At 42.6% G+C, this 15630-nt stretch overlaps 4 protein-coding genes across 5 annotated transcripts in view; 3 read left to right on the top strand and 1 right to left on the bottom strand.

Annotated features, from left to right (window-relative positions):
* LOC118395568 (neurotrophin receptor-interacting factor homolog) overlaps positions 1–15630 on the bottom strand; it is a 384346-nt gene that overhangs the window by 34006 nt on the left and 334710 nt on the right. The gene's annotated exons all lie outside the window — the stretch shown is intronic.
* Positions 1–15630, top strand: part of LOC118395564 (neurotrophin receptor-interacting factor homolog) — a 238501-nt gene that overhangs the window by 167486 nt on the left and 55385 nt on the right. The window lies entirely within an intron of this gene.
* Positions 1575–5036, top strand: LOC127908077 (zinc finger and BTB domain-containing protein 18-like). The gene is made up of 3 exons (XM_052465187.1): positions 1575–2066; positions 2515–2645; positions 2848–5036. Exons 1-3 carry the CDS (start codon positions 1784–1786, stop codon positions 3952–3954), a joined length of 1521 nt encoding a protein of 506 aa, XP_052321147.1. The 5' UTR covers positions 1575–1783; the 3' UTR covers positions 3955–5036.
* LOC118395583 (zinc finger protein 23-like) overlaps positions 13891–15630 on the top strand; it is a 135782-nt gene continuing 134042 nt past the window's right edge. Inside the window, exon 1 of the mRNA XM_052465163.1 lies at positions 13891–14787. Within this exon, the coding sequence (XP_052321123.1) occupies positions 14517–14787 (271 nt within the window). The 5' untranslated portion in view covers positions 13891–14516. The remainder of the gene's footprint in view (positions 14788–15630) is intronic.

The raw sequence follows: 15630 nt of genomic DNA, 5'->3' as shown, positions 1-15630 counted from the left end.
CTCAGATTTTGCCTGTGCTTAACTCCCCAGTCCTTACAATTATAAGCATACCTATAACATGATGCAGCCACCGCTTGAAAATATTGAGTGGTACTCAGTAATGTCTTCTATTGGATTTGCCCCAAACATAACACTTTGTATTCAGGACAAAAAGTGAATTGCATTGTCACTTTTTTTTCTCAGTATTACTTTATTGCTTGTTGCAAACAGGATGCATGTTTTGGAATATTTTTATTCTGTACATGCTTCTTTCTTTTCACACTGTCAATTAGGTTAGTATTGTGGAGTAACTACAATGTTTTCTCCCATCACAGCCATTAAACTCTTAACTGTTTTAAAGTCACAATTAGCCTCATGGGGAAATCCGTGAGCGGTTTAACTTCCTCTCCAGCAACTGAGTGAGAAAGGATGCCTGTATCTTTGTAGTGACTGGGTGTATTGATACACCATCCAAAGTGTAATTAATAACTTGACCATGCACAAAACGATATTCAATGTCTGCTTTTCTTTCCCATCTACCAATAGGTGCCCTTCTTTGCAAGACATTTGAAAACCTCACTAGTCTTTGTGGTTGAATCTGTGTTTGAAATTCACTGCTCGACTGAGGGACCTTACAGATAATTGTAGGTGTGGGATACAGAGGTAAGGTAGTCTTCACACTACATATGCGCATACCAACCAACCAACCAACCAACCAACCAACCAACCAACCAACACACACACACACACACACACGTGGCTGCCACTCTGTTCTTTATTCTTAATCTTATCTAGTCTGATGCCTAGTCACTTTACCCTGCCTTTATGTACATATCTCAAGTAAAATGGGGAGGGTTTGGCCATCATTGTAAAGAAGAATGTGTTCTTTAACTGACTTGCCTAGTTAAATAAAGGTTAAATAAAACAAAACATTGTACCCCTGCACATTGATTTGGTTCCCTCTGTTATAGCTTCACTCTTGTGTATTTTATTCCTCGTGTTACTATTTTTATAAAAAAGAATGTAACTGTATCGTTGGGAAGGGCTCATAAGCAAGCATTTCACGGTCAAGTCTACACCTGTTATATTTGCCGCATGTGACAAAGAACATTTTATTTGATTTAGAAGGACAACGGTGTTGCAATTGTGGTGGGGATCATGATCCCGAGTTCCTGGAGTGCCCTGTAAGGGTGAAGGAGATTGACTGCTAACTTTTGACACCTCAATCAAATTTCCTATGCGATTTAAAGAGGTGAGAAAACAAGCGACGCTTACAAAGATATTGTAGTGGATGCACCACAGCCTGTAGTACAATTTTGCTGCCAGGTGGCGTTCATTGCCAGTTCAAAACTGTACGGCTCAAGTGTCAAAGAAACTGGACATTATTGTGGCTGCAGCAGAAAATTAGTTTGGACTTCTGATCATTTTGAGCCTGTGTAGGGGTCAGATCTGTTTTACTTTTAACAGAAAAGTAGTTTGATTTAGTTGATTTATTTTGGTCGTTTGTATGAATATATCCTGTTTCCATCCCACACAGTAGGTGGCGACATGCACACTACATTGTGTTAAAGCCAATATACCATTGAAGAAGAAGAAGTAGTAAACGGAAGTAAACGTTGACCAAGAACACTTTTCACGTTAGCGTTTTTGGTGTTGTTATTTAGACATTTATTAACACCATGGAACTTAAAATATGACCAATTGAACTGAACAGCATCACATACTTACCACAGGTAGTCGTTAATTCGCGTTGGAGACAGGGCTTGGTTGATGATATCTAGCGAGGTGGTAACGTTAACTAACGATGGCCAATTGTGTGGGTTTTCACACTCAAATAGCCTCCATCATGGAGGTTCTAGCGAATGCAGCCGTGGCAGAGATCTGTAAACTCGTAGACGACGACTATGCAGTGTTTCGTTTGGAAGTAACTCAAAGCCAGAAAGAAAACAGGGCATTGCGGAGGAAACTACAGCTACTGGAACTGAAGGTGGCACGGGAGCGCGCAGAGAGGACAACGCGAGAGCGCGTCCTCGCCAGTCGTCCCAGTAGTGTCAAGATCCTCGACCGATACAGAGGAATGGCAAGAGGTACATTGTAACCAATTGGGTTAACACTTCGTTAGTTTTTGGATAGTATGAAATAGTTCCCCTGATTATTTAGCTATCTTGCTCAAAGACACAATATCATATTCTAACCAGTTCCTCTATGTCCTATGATTTACTAATTGAAAACAATATGACGCAAATCAAATCAATTTATTTGTCACATGCACCGAATACAACAGACTTAGACTTTACCGTGAAATGCTTACTTATGAGCCCTTTTCCAAAAAGGCAGTTAAAAAGTAAATGGTAACAGAATATAACAATAACGAGGCTATATATGCATGGAACATATCAATTGATCTATAAATAGAATATCAACAAGATATTTAAAGTGTCACAATTCTAGACATTGTCACTGGTGTACAATATACCATTGAGCATTGACAGAAGCTAACCTAGCCACCTCTTTTCCCCCAAATAACTCTCTCAGGTGAAGGACATCTCACTGGAAGCCACAGGAGCTTTGTGAAGCCAGCGGGACACAATACATTGAGAGATGACCAACCAATCACTGTTGATGAGGGGAGTGGAACCTCAACCCAGCACGTTATTGTGATAGAGGTTAGTGTAACAGCTTTGCATAAAATATTACCGTTACTTTGTAAATCAAATATGTCTGGTTTATTTCATAAAGGCTCCCACTCAGCTATTCACTTGATTACATTGTAATTTATCTGCCATAGGGAAGCTTGTGACACTTCCTTACGACATTGTTATCCAATTCAACTCATGAACCGGTAATAACCTCCTCTCTTCTTATCAGGCTGCAGGTCCTGGGGTCAAGCAGGAGAGGACTAAAGGAGAGAAGGAGCCACGGCACAGCAGAGACATCCAGCATAGAGAGCCCCCTGTAGCCCCGGAGGACCCCACCTCCGCCCCAGCGCCATGTAGGACCCGACCCAGCATCACCGAGGTCAGTGGAACGCCGAACACCGTCCTCAAGTCAGATACAGACACAGAGACTTTAACTGCAACACACAGGCTCTTACACACAGGATCTGACCACAGATCAGACCCAGAGAGACTGGGTCTCGGGCCACTGGACTGTCCTCCTGCTCCTGGTTCAGAGTACTTACCCGTATTTCATCAGAGCCAAAGAACGGTTCATTCCCGTGGAGATTGTGATGGTGACACGTTAGACACTGGTGGGGATGTTCCGTCTTGTTCTTACGCAACAGAGATGGACCCTGACAACATGCCCTTGGGTTTAGACACACAGGCTGATCTGTCCAGAGGGGACTGGAACCGGTACAGTAGTAGTGTATACTCTGAAGGGTGTCTAGATAAGAAAGGGGGGGTTATAGTCGTAGATGAAGTGACTGTGAAAGTGGAGGACGACTTTCCTCTGACCTTGCATGCAGACGAGACTCACTTAGGGGAAGGACACTCACAAGGCAGAGATTTCTTAGATTACAGGGAAAGCTTAGAGACAAATCCAAACGTCGCAACCCACTCCCCTTTACACACACTCAGGGATCGGGACCCAGTGTCTACGTTGATGGGGCCTTCTGATTCACAGGGCTGCATCCTTTTTGATCAGGTATTGAACTCAAAGGACCAAAGGGCCAATGGGAGGGGAGGGGGAGCAACATCAGGCAGTAGTAAAGAGAAACGGTTCCTCTGCATGTTCTGTAACAAAGGCTTCAGCTGCCTCCAGAAGGTGGAGATCCACCAGAGGGTCCACACAGGGGTGAAACCCTTCAGCTGTACCCAGTGTCATATGCGTTTTGCTGAGGCTGGCAATCTGAAGAGGCACCAGAGGGTCCACACAGGGGAGAAACCCTTCAGCTGTACCCAGTGTCATATGCGCTTCTCCCACTCGTCCAGCATGAAGAGGCACCGGAGGGTCCACACAGGGGAGAAATATTAAAGCTGCCCCGAGTGTGAGAAGAGGTTTTCCCATCAGAACTAGCTGAAGATGCACATTTAGGTCCACATGGGAGAAAGGCTGTTCACCTCTACGCAATGTGGGAAGAGGTTCTCAGAGAGGAGCTCTGAGGATCAGAAAAAACATTCCACTAAATAGCTTATGATGTTTAGATCAAACCCTGCATTAAAGACAGGTTGATCTTCAGTATTGTCAGTTGAAAAGATCCACAGATGCATTTGGAATGACGAGAGCAACAGATTTCAGTGTTGAATATTCCTGGGTAGAATATTGCATCCAGACATTGTATTTAAGCCTAAAAAGTCTGTTACATATTGCGTTTGTACTGTGTAGGCTATTTGATGTATATTCAACTACTTTATTTTTTCCCCCCCGAGACAATTTTTATGAGAAAATGATTGCAGTTTAAATTTGGTCCTGTCCCGACTAAAATAAATGTTGGTCGCCCGAGAGTCGTCTGTTCTTTAAACAATCGATTGGTAGAAATGTTAAACATATTTTTCAATATATATATGTAGTGTTTTAATAAAATCAACTGTATGTACTAGATTGTGTGATGCTTTAAAGGGGAATTGCACCTGCTGATTTGGCCTTGTTTTTTTTGGCTCCTCAAGAAATGCTGGTGGCCAAACGTGAGTTGGCTTGGGTGTGTGGATTGATGTGGGTGTCAGAAACTTGCCCACAGCTTTCCCCTCACTCACTCAGTCACAACAAACAAACCTCCTGCAAGTTGCGCTCAGTAACTACAGGCAGATATAGAGAAGCTTTGAATAGATCATTAGCCTAAAGAGTAATATGAGAAGAATGTAATTGATAAATGTATGTAGATATAATAAAACAAAATGTTTTGAAAACTTTCAAACATAGTCACAGGTCCATGTAGAATAAACACTTTACATAATACAATAGAAGCACTGTTCTGCTGATATAACAATGTGAACCTTTCATCTTTTATTGTCGTTCCCAGCCGATACAAATATTGTGCCGATCTGCATTTTGTCTGGAGGTTTTGGGGCTACCTTAGCAAACATGTCCGAGTAGCCATACCTTCCTGTGTGGTGTCCCGCTCACAACAGGAGATCCCTGGTTCAGAATACACAGGGTTCCTCCCTACACATATTGTCTGATACCATTTAATAAAAGAAATACAAGTAAAATTGTGTCTAGTAAAATGTTAATGCCGAGTGCCAGGTCTTTCTCCCTTCAGAGACATCAGTATGAAGCCCGTCTGCCAGTCTGGACTTCCATCACATCATCTTGCAAGTCTCCATATGCTAGCTCCATACATGTTTCTGTGAACACATACATAGTCACTGTTCTATCACCAATGGCAGTTAGGATAGGTAATATCTGACACAAACGAGTACTATGTTGAAGTTTGAACGGGTCAGACTAAACCTACCTATTTCTGTTCTCCCTATTGATGACCGTTGGTGAGCAGGCAAGAGTTGAGGTCTTTTCCAGGGCCCCATTGATGGGCATAGCAGCATACATCAGCTCCTGGCCACTCATCAAAGGTACAAGTGGGTCACACACACACACACTATCAATGGTGGTTATAAATAGCCTGGTCCTGGTGGAACCAACCGGATCGCTGTGTTCACCTTTCTACTTCACTTCAGATATCAAATGTGAAGTGCAATAGAACGGTAAAAAGGGATCAGGCTGGATCCACCAGGCTAGGTTTTGCTCTGGACATTATATGCATCTAATAAGTAAAGAACTAAGCAACAAATAATGTCAGTTTAAATATGTTTCACATTGGGGTTATTTGTACAGATGAGGAGCCTGTGAACGCTGTTGCCGTCGACAGGTGAAGGTTGCTGGCCGGACACTTGCCAACATGCTAGCTATATTTTAATGAATTGTTACTGAGTTTTGAACACTTGTCAAACTACTTCACTGCCTGTTCATTGATGAATTGGTGACTGAAAAAGTTGGTGACAACTTGAACCAGCACTGAAATGTAAGCAGTGGGGTTCATGTCTTCCCCCTCTCTGCTCTTTTCCTCAGGTTGAAGCACATCCCTAACATCCAGACAGATGTCAAGAACTTGGGAACCTCCCAGCCACCAGGATAATCATCTTGTTCTTGGAGTTTATTCACACACGATTAGATAGAGAATAGCATGGGTGGATCTAACCCCCCCCCCCCCCCCCCAACACAATCTTCCCATTGAAAACCATTGAGTTGGAGTGCCTTTTACGCCTCCATTTGTCTGATTGGAAGGCACCCTTATAGTCCTCAATCGACAATGTCAATGTTAACTCTTGCTCTCTCAAGAGCATGCAGTACCTCTATCTATCTCTCTACAGGAACTAAAGAGAGAATATTCCAAGGACCTCCAGCGGGTTCTGACCAATTATCTGCGATCTCGCCAGAGCACAGAGAAGCAAGGTTCGCTGGTGGTAATATACTTTATGCTCTATGTAAACCCCCTTCACTATGGCTGTCTGTGTGATGACATACTGTAGCATATAATCCAGGGCCACTGGTTGGATTGGATTTACTGTACTCACTCCAACTCATGCCCTCTCCTCTCTCTATAAGCTTCCCAGACTTTTATAAAAACGAACGTGTCCATCCCCGTCCCCAGGGGAGTCTGCTGGGCCATGGAACGCTAGAGCAGCACATCAAAACACCTGCCACCATGTTGTCATTTATCAGCAGACAGTTCCCTGAGGAAGGATGCAACCAAGGTTTTAAGAGGGCCAAATTAAAGGGGATGACCACCAAATGCAATAAAGTTTTGTATAAATTACTCATGTTCATTTTTTAATAGGTTACAAAACCATAACTGTTTTAGCCTGTTCTCATTTTTACTAACTACTATGGTAGCTTAAACATCTGACAACATGCAGACTTTCTCCATCAAGATACCACTTGGCACTTCTGATTCAAAGAGGTCTAAAAATCAATGCAAGTCTCATATCCCGGGTGAATAAATTATTCTTCATGTATAAAAGATAACACAGGTGTGCCAGCTAAAATATATATCCCAGACAAGCCTGAAGTATAGGACAAATAGGCTGTGTTTAGACAGGGAGCCCAAGTCTGATGTTTTTTTTATCACCAAATGGTCTTTTGTCCAATCAGATCAGCACTGAAAAAGATATGATGTGAAAAGATCTGGGATTGGTCAAAAGACCAATTAGTGGAAAAATATCAGGATTGGGCTGCCTGTAAACGCAGCCAGAGGCAAGTGAATATACGTCTGTTCTTGTGTTTGTAAGAATTTGAGTGGTTACATACAGTACATGTTAAATGGCTCCGAGACATAAGGAGACTCTTGCTGTAATCAAAGGGAAGGTACTGCTGAAGGTCCCAGTATTCAGTCAGACAATATGCCTAGTCAGTCAGTAAGTTGGCTAATTAAACACTCATGTAATGTACACACCAGCCAAACGATACCCAACCAATACAGCCTAGTAGTCTATTTAAAGTGAAATTGGGAGGGGCCTTTTCTTTCCAACTTTTCAGTCACTAATTCATCAATAAAACAGGCAGTGGAATGAAGTAGTTTGACAAGTGTTCAAAAGTAAAAAGTCTTTAAAATATAGCTAACAAATAAATCGTTAAACAAATAAACCTAGCTAACATTAGCTACACTTCAGTGATGGTGGAAGTTAGTTCTACAAGTTTACAAATCTCTTTAAAATAATAATAATAAGTTTACAAATCTCTTGGTAACGTGACAGTGACTCAGAACGCGCAGATTCAAAATCTGCAAGGGTATATTTGATTCACAGCAGAATTGTGCTGCCATCCTGTTAGAAGGTAACAGATTATTTTATTACAATGGTTAAATTGTATTTTCATTGTGTTCAATGGTGTTATTTGCCCCCTAGTGGCGCTTTCTGGTACTTAGAAAGACGACGCAAACAAGAAGTACAGAATTTGTTTTGCACGCGTAGAAACAGCTACAAACAACTCTACGGTGCAGGTCTTTCAATGTAGTTATTTCTTGTCACGCTTCAGCCTTGGAAAAATATTTGTTTGTAAGTTCGATTCAAGCATTTAGCTAATGATGATAATCTTGTTATTGATAGAGTTGCTTACATATCAATGTTGGTTGCATTTACTCACAAATTGCAATGCCTTTAATGTATGTCGTTAGCTGTATTACTTTGCTCACGCGTCATGCAAACGAATTGTAAAATATACAATAATGTAGTTTTGTTACTGTTTCTAGTGTAATATGCTTTGTTATTATACATAGATGGTTATACATTATTAGAGTAATGAAAGGAGCCAATTACCATATGGTTAACAATTAGCTATATGGTTTGGCATCATGCCAGATGCATGGTACCTTAGCGCGTGCTTTGTATTTATGCAACTTCAAATGTGTAATGTACAGCTACAGTATGTCGGTGTGAATTGAATACTAAAGTATATTCTTTTCTGTATTTTGCAGTTTCACAACAAACGTTTTCAATATATTCATTCAAGAAAAGTCGCGCCTTGGGAGTTTTATTGAAGACTTAGTTGTTAGGTATCTCTAGTTTTGCATGGGAACGCAACTCAAGGGCAGAATAAGAATATTAATATCGTAAAACTATTTGTAATCATTCTGAAAATAAATTATGCTTGCAAAACGTATTGAACGTATTAAAAAGTTAAGTTGCAAGTTTGAGACATGATACAAGCTTGTACATTTGCAAATCGTACTTGCAACCACGAAATTCAAAATGCAAACTCACGTAGTTGTCATTATAAACCCATACACATTAACTGTAGCAAACATTGCCACTCAATAATTTACTTACTCAGTCAAACACTTAAATGTGGCTTTATTTATACTGATGTACGTCACTGTGTTCATCAATACACCAACTGATCAAAACATACTCAAGTTAAGTCGCTCTTCAAGTCCTCCTCCAGTCTCCCTTTTACCTAATTTAACAGACGATTTATTTAACAAAAGGCACATCTCAATAAGTGTCCTTTCCTCTTTTGTTCCTCGAGCAAGGGGGAGGCTAATTACGTCAAATTTGACCATCATGCCAACTATTGAGCAGTTGTGTCTAGAAAACACTATTTTTCTCAAAACATATGTTTTACCCTTTGGTGTGTGTACACTTTACTGTATTTATACTTGGGACATTGTTTTTCAACAGGAAAAGTTTTTAAAAATCGCTGGTTGACATCTTAACTGTTTCTGTTATGAAAAAACCCCAGAGCTCAAAGGCTTATCTATCATCTGTGGTATGGGATCTTTACAAACAGCCCTTGACCTCAATCTGTTTACAGTAAATGCCTGGAAGGCTTCGGGTCTTGTGATGACGGAGGTGAAATATTAAACATGAACTAAAGTTCACCTGTACTTGATATTCCAGAATAACTGGTCTCTACAAACTGGGTAAGAGTGTTCAACATTGTCTTTTTAACCATATACCCCTCACTAACCCATTGTTAACTTGTCATTTGAAACAGGATTGTAAATACCTGTTTTTACGGAGACAGTAAACCTAGACAGTTGAATATTTACATGACTGTGGTGATGTAAGCCTAGATGGAATAAAGTCATTATATATTTGTATATTCTAGCTAACACACTGTTTTTTTCTAAACAAGTATTCTCTGAGTATCAAAGATACTGCCCATAAAAGGTCGTGATTTGTTGTTGATTAATATTTCTGTGGCGGCGACACAATGGCTGCGCAATAGACATTTTGCACAACGTAGCAACGCACACTTCCGTTAAACTTTCTACCGGATACATAGCTTCCTGTCCCGATCGCGTCCAATCAGCCTGATTTCAGCCATACTAGCTCATTTTATCATTATCTCAGTATATTAATATTATCATATGTCTATAGTGTACTTTTAATCATTCTTGTTAAATTCTGTTTATCCTTTCAGTTGGTGATGTTTTTTGTAAATCGATTATTGTGTTCTGTGTCTTTTTGTATCTTAGCTAGCTAGCTACTCCATCGCTTGGGTTGAAGATAGAGGCCTGCCTTTAATGAATAGATGAATAGATATTTTCTATTCAGAGTGTTAGGTCGATTCGGATTTGGGGAGAAGTTCATAGGATGGATTCGTACATTATATGTCGGAGTGGGGTGCCGAGTTAGTGTAAATAGTCACTTGGGTGACGTTTTTGACCTCTGGTCTGGGGTCAGGCAGGGGTGCCCACTCTCGGCTCTCCTCTTCGTTCTGTACATGGAGCCTCTGGGGGCTGCCATTAGGGCAGACACAGGGGTGGAAGGCTTGTTGATCCCTGGAAGTGGTGGGCTGTGTGTTAAGATGACGCAGTACGCCGACGACACTTCCTTGCTGCTGTGCAAGGACTCGTGCCTGACAAGGTCCCTTGCCATCAATGGGGATTTCACCCGAGCGTCGGGAGCGGTTCTGAACCATGCAAAGTCTTCCGTTAAGTTTTTCGGAAGATAGCGCGGTAGAACAGATGTGCCCGGGGGGTTATCTCTCTGTGAGGGGGCCCCTGAGGATTCTCGGGGTCCATTTTGAGACCTCCGGCTCAGCGACGCTGAACTGGAACATGGGTATCGCAGTGGTACAGAGGAAGCTAGCAATGTGGAAGGCTAGGTTTTTGTCTTTTATGGGCAAAGTCCTGGTCCTAAAGGTGGATGTGTTGCCGTCTCTTTTGTATTTGGCATACATCTACCCATTGCCGGCTTGTCTGGGGAGGCCTCTAGTGAGGCTTGTGTTTCAGTTCATGTGGGGTGGCATGTACGAGTGGGTCGCCAGGGCACGCATGCTCTGTCCGATCAGGGAGGGAGGTAGGGGGGTACCACATCTCCCCCTCAAGCTGGACGCAATTTTTGTTTCTTTCTTGTTAACGGAGCTTGCTCATCCAGTGATACACCCGGTCCGGTTACCTCCTGCGGGTGTTCTTCTCGTATCAGGCGAGAAGCGTAATGGTGTGGTCTAACACGGGTCCTCGGGCGAAACAGCTGCCGTGGCACTTTGGCCACTGCGTGCGCACCCTGAGGTTGAAGTTGCCCGAGTAGGTTTAGATCACAGGCACCTGTACGAGGAGGTCAGACAGGCAGGGAGTCCGGCGCCTGTAGTGGGCATCTCGGCAGTGGTCTGGGAGGGAGTGCAGGCGCGGGCCTGGACAACAGGCTCAAGGACCTGAATTGGTTGAGCCTCCACAAGTGCTTGCCAGAGTTTGGCGCAATCCCCCACCTGTCCAAGATCATCTTGTGGCAGGGAGGAGACTGTGCGCCATGTCTTTTGGGACTGTGCCTTTGCCAGAGTAGTATGGGCTAGTGCACAGGTGTTGTTAGGTTTGTTAAGAGGGGATTTTGTATTGATGTGGGCCAGGTTAGAGAGAGGTGTAGGAAGAGCGAGAGGGACGGATAGGGACAGGTTTCTGCTCTGGCTTCTCATGAGTCTCTTTAAACGGGGGCTGTGGGAAGCTAGGCAGACCATGGTGAAGACAGGGAGAGATTGGGGGGTGGAAGGGATAGTGAGGAGGGTGGAAAGAGATATGAGGGGGAGGATGAAGTGGGGCATGCTGCCCGGGAGAGGTGGAAGGGGGGTTTAGGGCTGGGTGTCATTTAGATTTGTAAGGGGATAGATTAGGGACGGGGAGATAGGGAAAGGTAGTTTGTAGGATGACGGGGAGGGAAGATGCTCCCCTGAGGTTTTGTTTGGGGTTTTTGTTTAGTTAAATTAAAATACCATTATTGGAGTATGAATGAAAATTATGAGTTGTAAAGAATGAATGGTATTGAATGTAATAAATTATTTTTTCCCCAAAAAAATCTTAGCTAGCTACCTATTAACTCGCTAACTAGTAATGGCACTTACCAATCATGGCACTGTCTTACACAAGGCACTCGCAAGAGCTGCCAAAGATAACAGTGATGGATGTACATTGTCTGGCTCAGACAAGTAGCAAAGCACCGAACTCCAAGTTGGGAAAAGGATTCAAACTTTGTCTCCAGCTACCTTTTCAACTATGAAGGTAAGTATAGCCAAGTTGCCTCAGACCAGACAAGGACGTTTACTCAAAGCTGTAACGTAGTTTAAGACATGCATTTTACGTTAGCTAGTTAACATTATGATTGCTCAGTCTTTTTTATTCCAAACCGTTTCGAACAGGGACAAAGTGACACGAGAGGTCAGCATAAGGGCTTGCTACTACAGGTCCATGAGGAAAAATGAGAAACCACACAGTTTGAGTGTAGGGTGAAAAGTAATCTGTTTGTGGCCGTTACACAGTCAGAGATGAAGCCTAGTCTAAGACTAAGAAGTTCCTGTCAATGGATATCTGCATTAAGAGGCATTGCTTAGTCTAGGACTAGGCTTAACCCATGTCTATGAAACTATTCTTAGTGTAGTAATTGTTCAGTTGTTTTCCCTTGCCGTTTCTGTAAGCTCTTATGCTGGACACATTAGATTACATTTAAACAAGGGCATATATACCCTTAATAGAAAAGTTTAAACCTGTATTACTGTAATGGATTTCGTGGCTGTTGCGCCAGTCACTTCTGTTTGCTGGTCGTGAGACATGTTGAGTGATTTTTATAGTCTATTCATTTTATTTTTATATCCCCACGTAGGTTGTACTGAAACCGGTAACAATCACACAACATCACTGTTCATGTGTTGCTGGCGCCTCATTATGCAACCACACAGTTGCGTTACTATTCCAATCTGCACACTATTCCCAGATGGGAACACCAGACATCCCACCTGTGCACAGCTGCACAGAGGCCGAGCAGCAGTGGCATAAACCAAGGACAATGGTATGTTTTAATAACTGTACCACATATCAAAATCATATGGTTATAATCACATCATAATGCTACTAAATGATTTAATGAAAACTTAAATTGTCTAATGATTAGATTTAGAATAGTGCCCTTGTACTGTCTTTTTACAGGGTCTGAAACCTGGGCCCATAGGCATAATGACCATCACCTAGCCCACCAAAAAGCGCACGGCAGAAGGAGGGATTAGGTGAGTTTTCCCTAATAACCAGTATAGTCGATAGTAGCTGGTCATATCCTACTACACTTTGACTATATAAAATGATTTAATTTCAGGTGGCTTCAAGTACATTGTTTAAATTGGCTAACCACAGCGGCTGCTTTGCTTTGTAGAAGTACTCTACAGCGCCCTTCTTGGACCACTCCCCGACCTCTCAGTTCTCCAGATAGAAGAGGCATACAAGAACTTTGACCCTCTATCCAAGCCATTGATCTGCAGCATGGGGATGTCTGCTGAAAAGCTTTTAGTCAACTCCCACTTTGGAAAGGTACAGGTAGGGAGCCTCCTGTCTTACCAGCAGCCTCCAATCACAACGCGACACATCGTTCACCATAAGGAGACACCACCATTCCCTTCACTGCCCCTGGATGGCTACAGACTAGAGAGCGACTGTCAAGTCTGCACATGTGTGCTCAGTGAAGACGACCAGCTTCACATAGTCTCTTCAGGTGAGAGAATACATAAAGACCCAGTGGTGTTCTCACTAATTAGAGAGAAGGGTGACTGGTACTACTTGTGTACATGCAAAAGTTCTCAGGCAGGAAAGACTAAATAACAAGGAATGGGCTCCTTTATCTTTCAATTAATGAAAGGGAAATAAAACAAATGTCTGCAATTAATAATTATTTTTAAATCATTGTTACATTTTTCTGTTCTCTTGTCACTGTAAATAAAAACTCTATAACATTGTTTGGAGTATGAGCAGAGGTGTTTATTATCAATAAATGGACTACTACAGGATGTTAGACAATGTGCATGGTCACAGCAAAAGAAGGGAAGATGCAATGCAGTAGTATCTCATTGCTCCTTGGCCCATGCCTTCACAAGAGGCCCACACTGGTAGTTTTGTGAGAAGGCAAGCCACAGCCCAGATGCAGTTGATGCTTCCCATCGGTGACATGAGGATCTCTTGGACAGGGTAGTTATTCCACTGGAATAGGAAAGGTATTGCTCCCTTCTTCAGACATCGAACCCCACTAGAAGGTTCAATGAAATCGTAATTTCCTAACTTTCAATAAAGATACCGCAACAACTAATAACGTTAACGTCGTTAGCACTAACGTTAGCTAGGTACTGGTAGCTAAAGATACAAAAAAAGACACCAGAAGACATTCGATTTACAAAAATCACTAACTGAACGGATAAACAGAATTCTCAGTCAGGAATGATACAAAATACGCTATGGAAATATGATTCATATACTGAGGTAATGATTAAACGAGCGACTTCGAGACTAGTGTGACTAAAATCAGGCTGCTAGGAAGCTGTGTATCGGGTAGGAAGTGGGCGTTGCTACGTTGTGCAAAAGGTCTATTAGTCTTCTTTATTAAATCATTAGCATTACCGTAGTTCAAAGAGCAACCCGCACTCTTCTTTTAATCACGCCCAAGACGCCCGCCAATGAAATCATTTCTCATCCGTGTGGAAGGGAAGTAAACAGTGACCAAGAACAATTTTCACGATAGGGTTTTTATTATTGTTATTTAGACATTTATTAACACAGGACTTGGTTGATATATGTTACGTTATTTAGGTAACGCTTGATAGCTTCTAACGTTAGCTAGCTAACAGTGGCTATGGGTTTTCACACTCAAATGGCCTCCATTATGGAGGTGCTAGCTAATGCAGCCGTGGCAGAGATCTGTAAACTCGTAGACGACGATTATGCAGTGTTTCGTTTGGAAATATCTCAGGGCCAAAATGAAAACCGGGCATTGCGGAGGAAACTACAGCTACTAGAATTGAAGGTTGCACGGGAGCGCGCAGAGCGGACGATCAGAGAACGCGTCATCGCCAGTCGTCCCAGTAGTGACAAGATCCTCGACCGATACAGAGGAATGGCAAGAGGTACGTTTCGCTCCGTTCCCCTCTGCGCATGTTTAGATAGTATGCAAAATCTTTCAAAAAGTTATGAGAAGTGTTACCAAACATGCAGTGTCAATAGTGTACAATATAGCATTGACAGTACCCTAAACACCTATCACTCTCAGGTGAAGGACATCCCACTGGAGGCCACAAGAGCTTTGTGAAGCCAGCAGGACACAATATCTGGAGTGATGACCAACCAATCACTGTTGAAGAGGGGAGTGGAACCTCAATCCAGAAAGTTATCGTTATAGAGGTTAGTGTAATAGTATTACATCAAAATTACAGTACATCAAATGTGGCCAGTTTATTTCAGAAAGACTACTCTCAGCTATTCACTTCCTTACATGTAACATACTAATGTATCTGCCGTAGAGGAGCTTGTGAGACTTCTTTACTACATTGTTATCCAATTAAACTCATGTAACGGTAATAACCACCTCTCTTCTTGTGTCAGGATGCAGATGCAGAGGCTACATGTCCTGGAGGATTGTCTCTGGTCAAGCAGGAGAGGACTGAAGCTGAGGACCCACCGCACAGCAGAGACATCCAGACTGGAGCAACGTCTGGAGTGGCGCCCACTGTAGCCACAGAGGACCTATCCACCTCCACTGCGCCTCAACCCAGGACCCGACGCAGCATTACGGAGGTCAGTGGAATGCCAAACGCCATCCTCAAGTCAGAGACTTTAACTGTAACACAAAGGCTTTTACATACAGTACCTGACTACAGGTCAGACCCAGAGAGACTGGGCTGCCCTCCTGCTCCCGGCTCAGCGTATTTACTTTACAATAACCCGAGCCCGACGACTGTTCATTCCCATCA

The sequence above is a fragment of the Oncorhynchus keta genome, chromosome 16, assembly GCF_023373465.1.
Source record: "Oncorhynchus keta strain PuntledgeMale-10-30-2019 chromosome 16, Oket_V2, whole genome shotgun sequence".
NCBI classification, from domain to species: Eukaryota; Metazoa; Chordata; class Actinopteri; order Salmoniformes; family Salmonidae; genus Oncorhynchus; species Oncorhynchus keta.
Note: the sequence above shows the minus strand (reverse complement) of the source record. Positions and strands in the feature narration are given on the sequence as shown.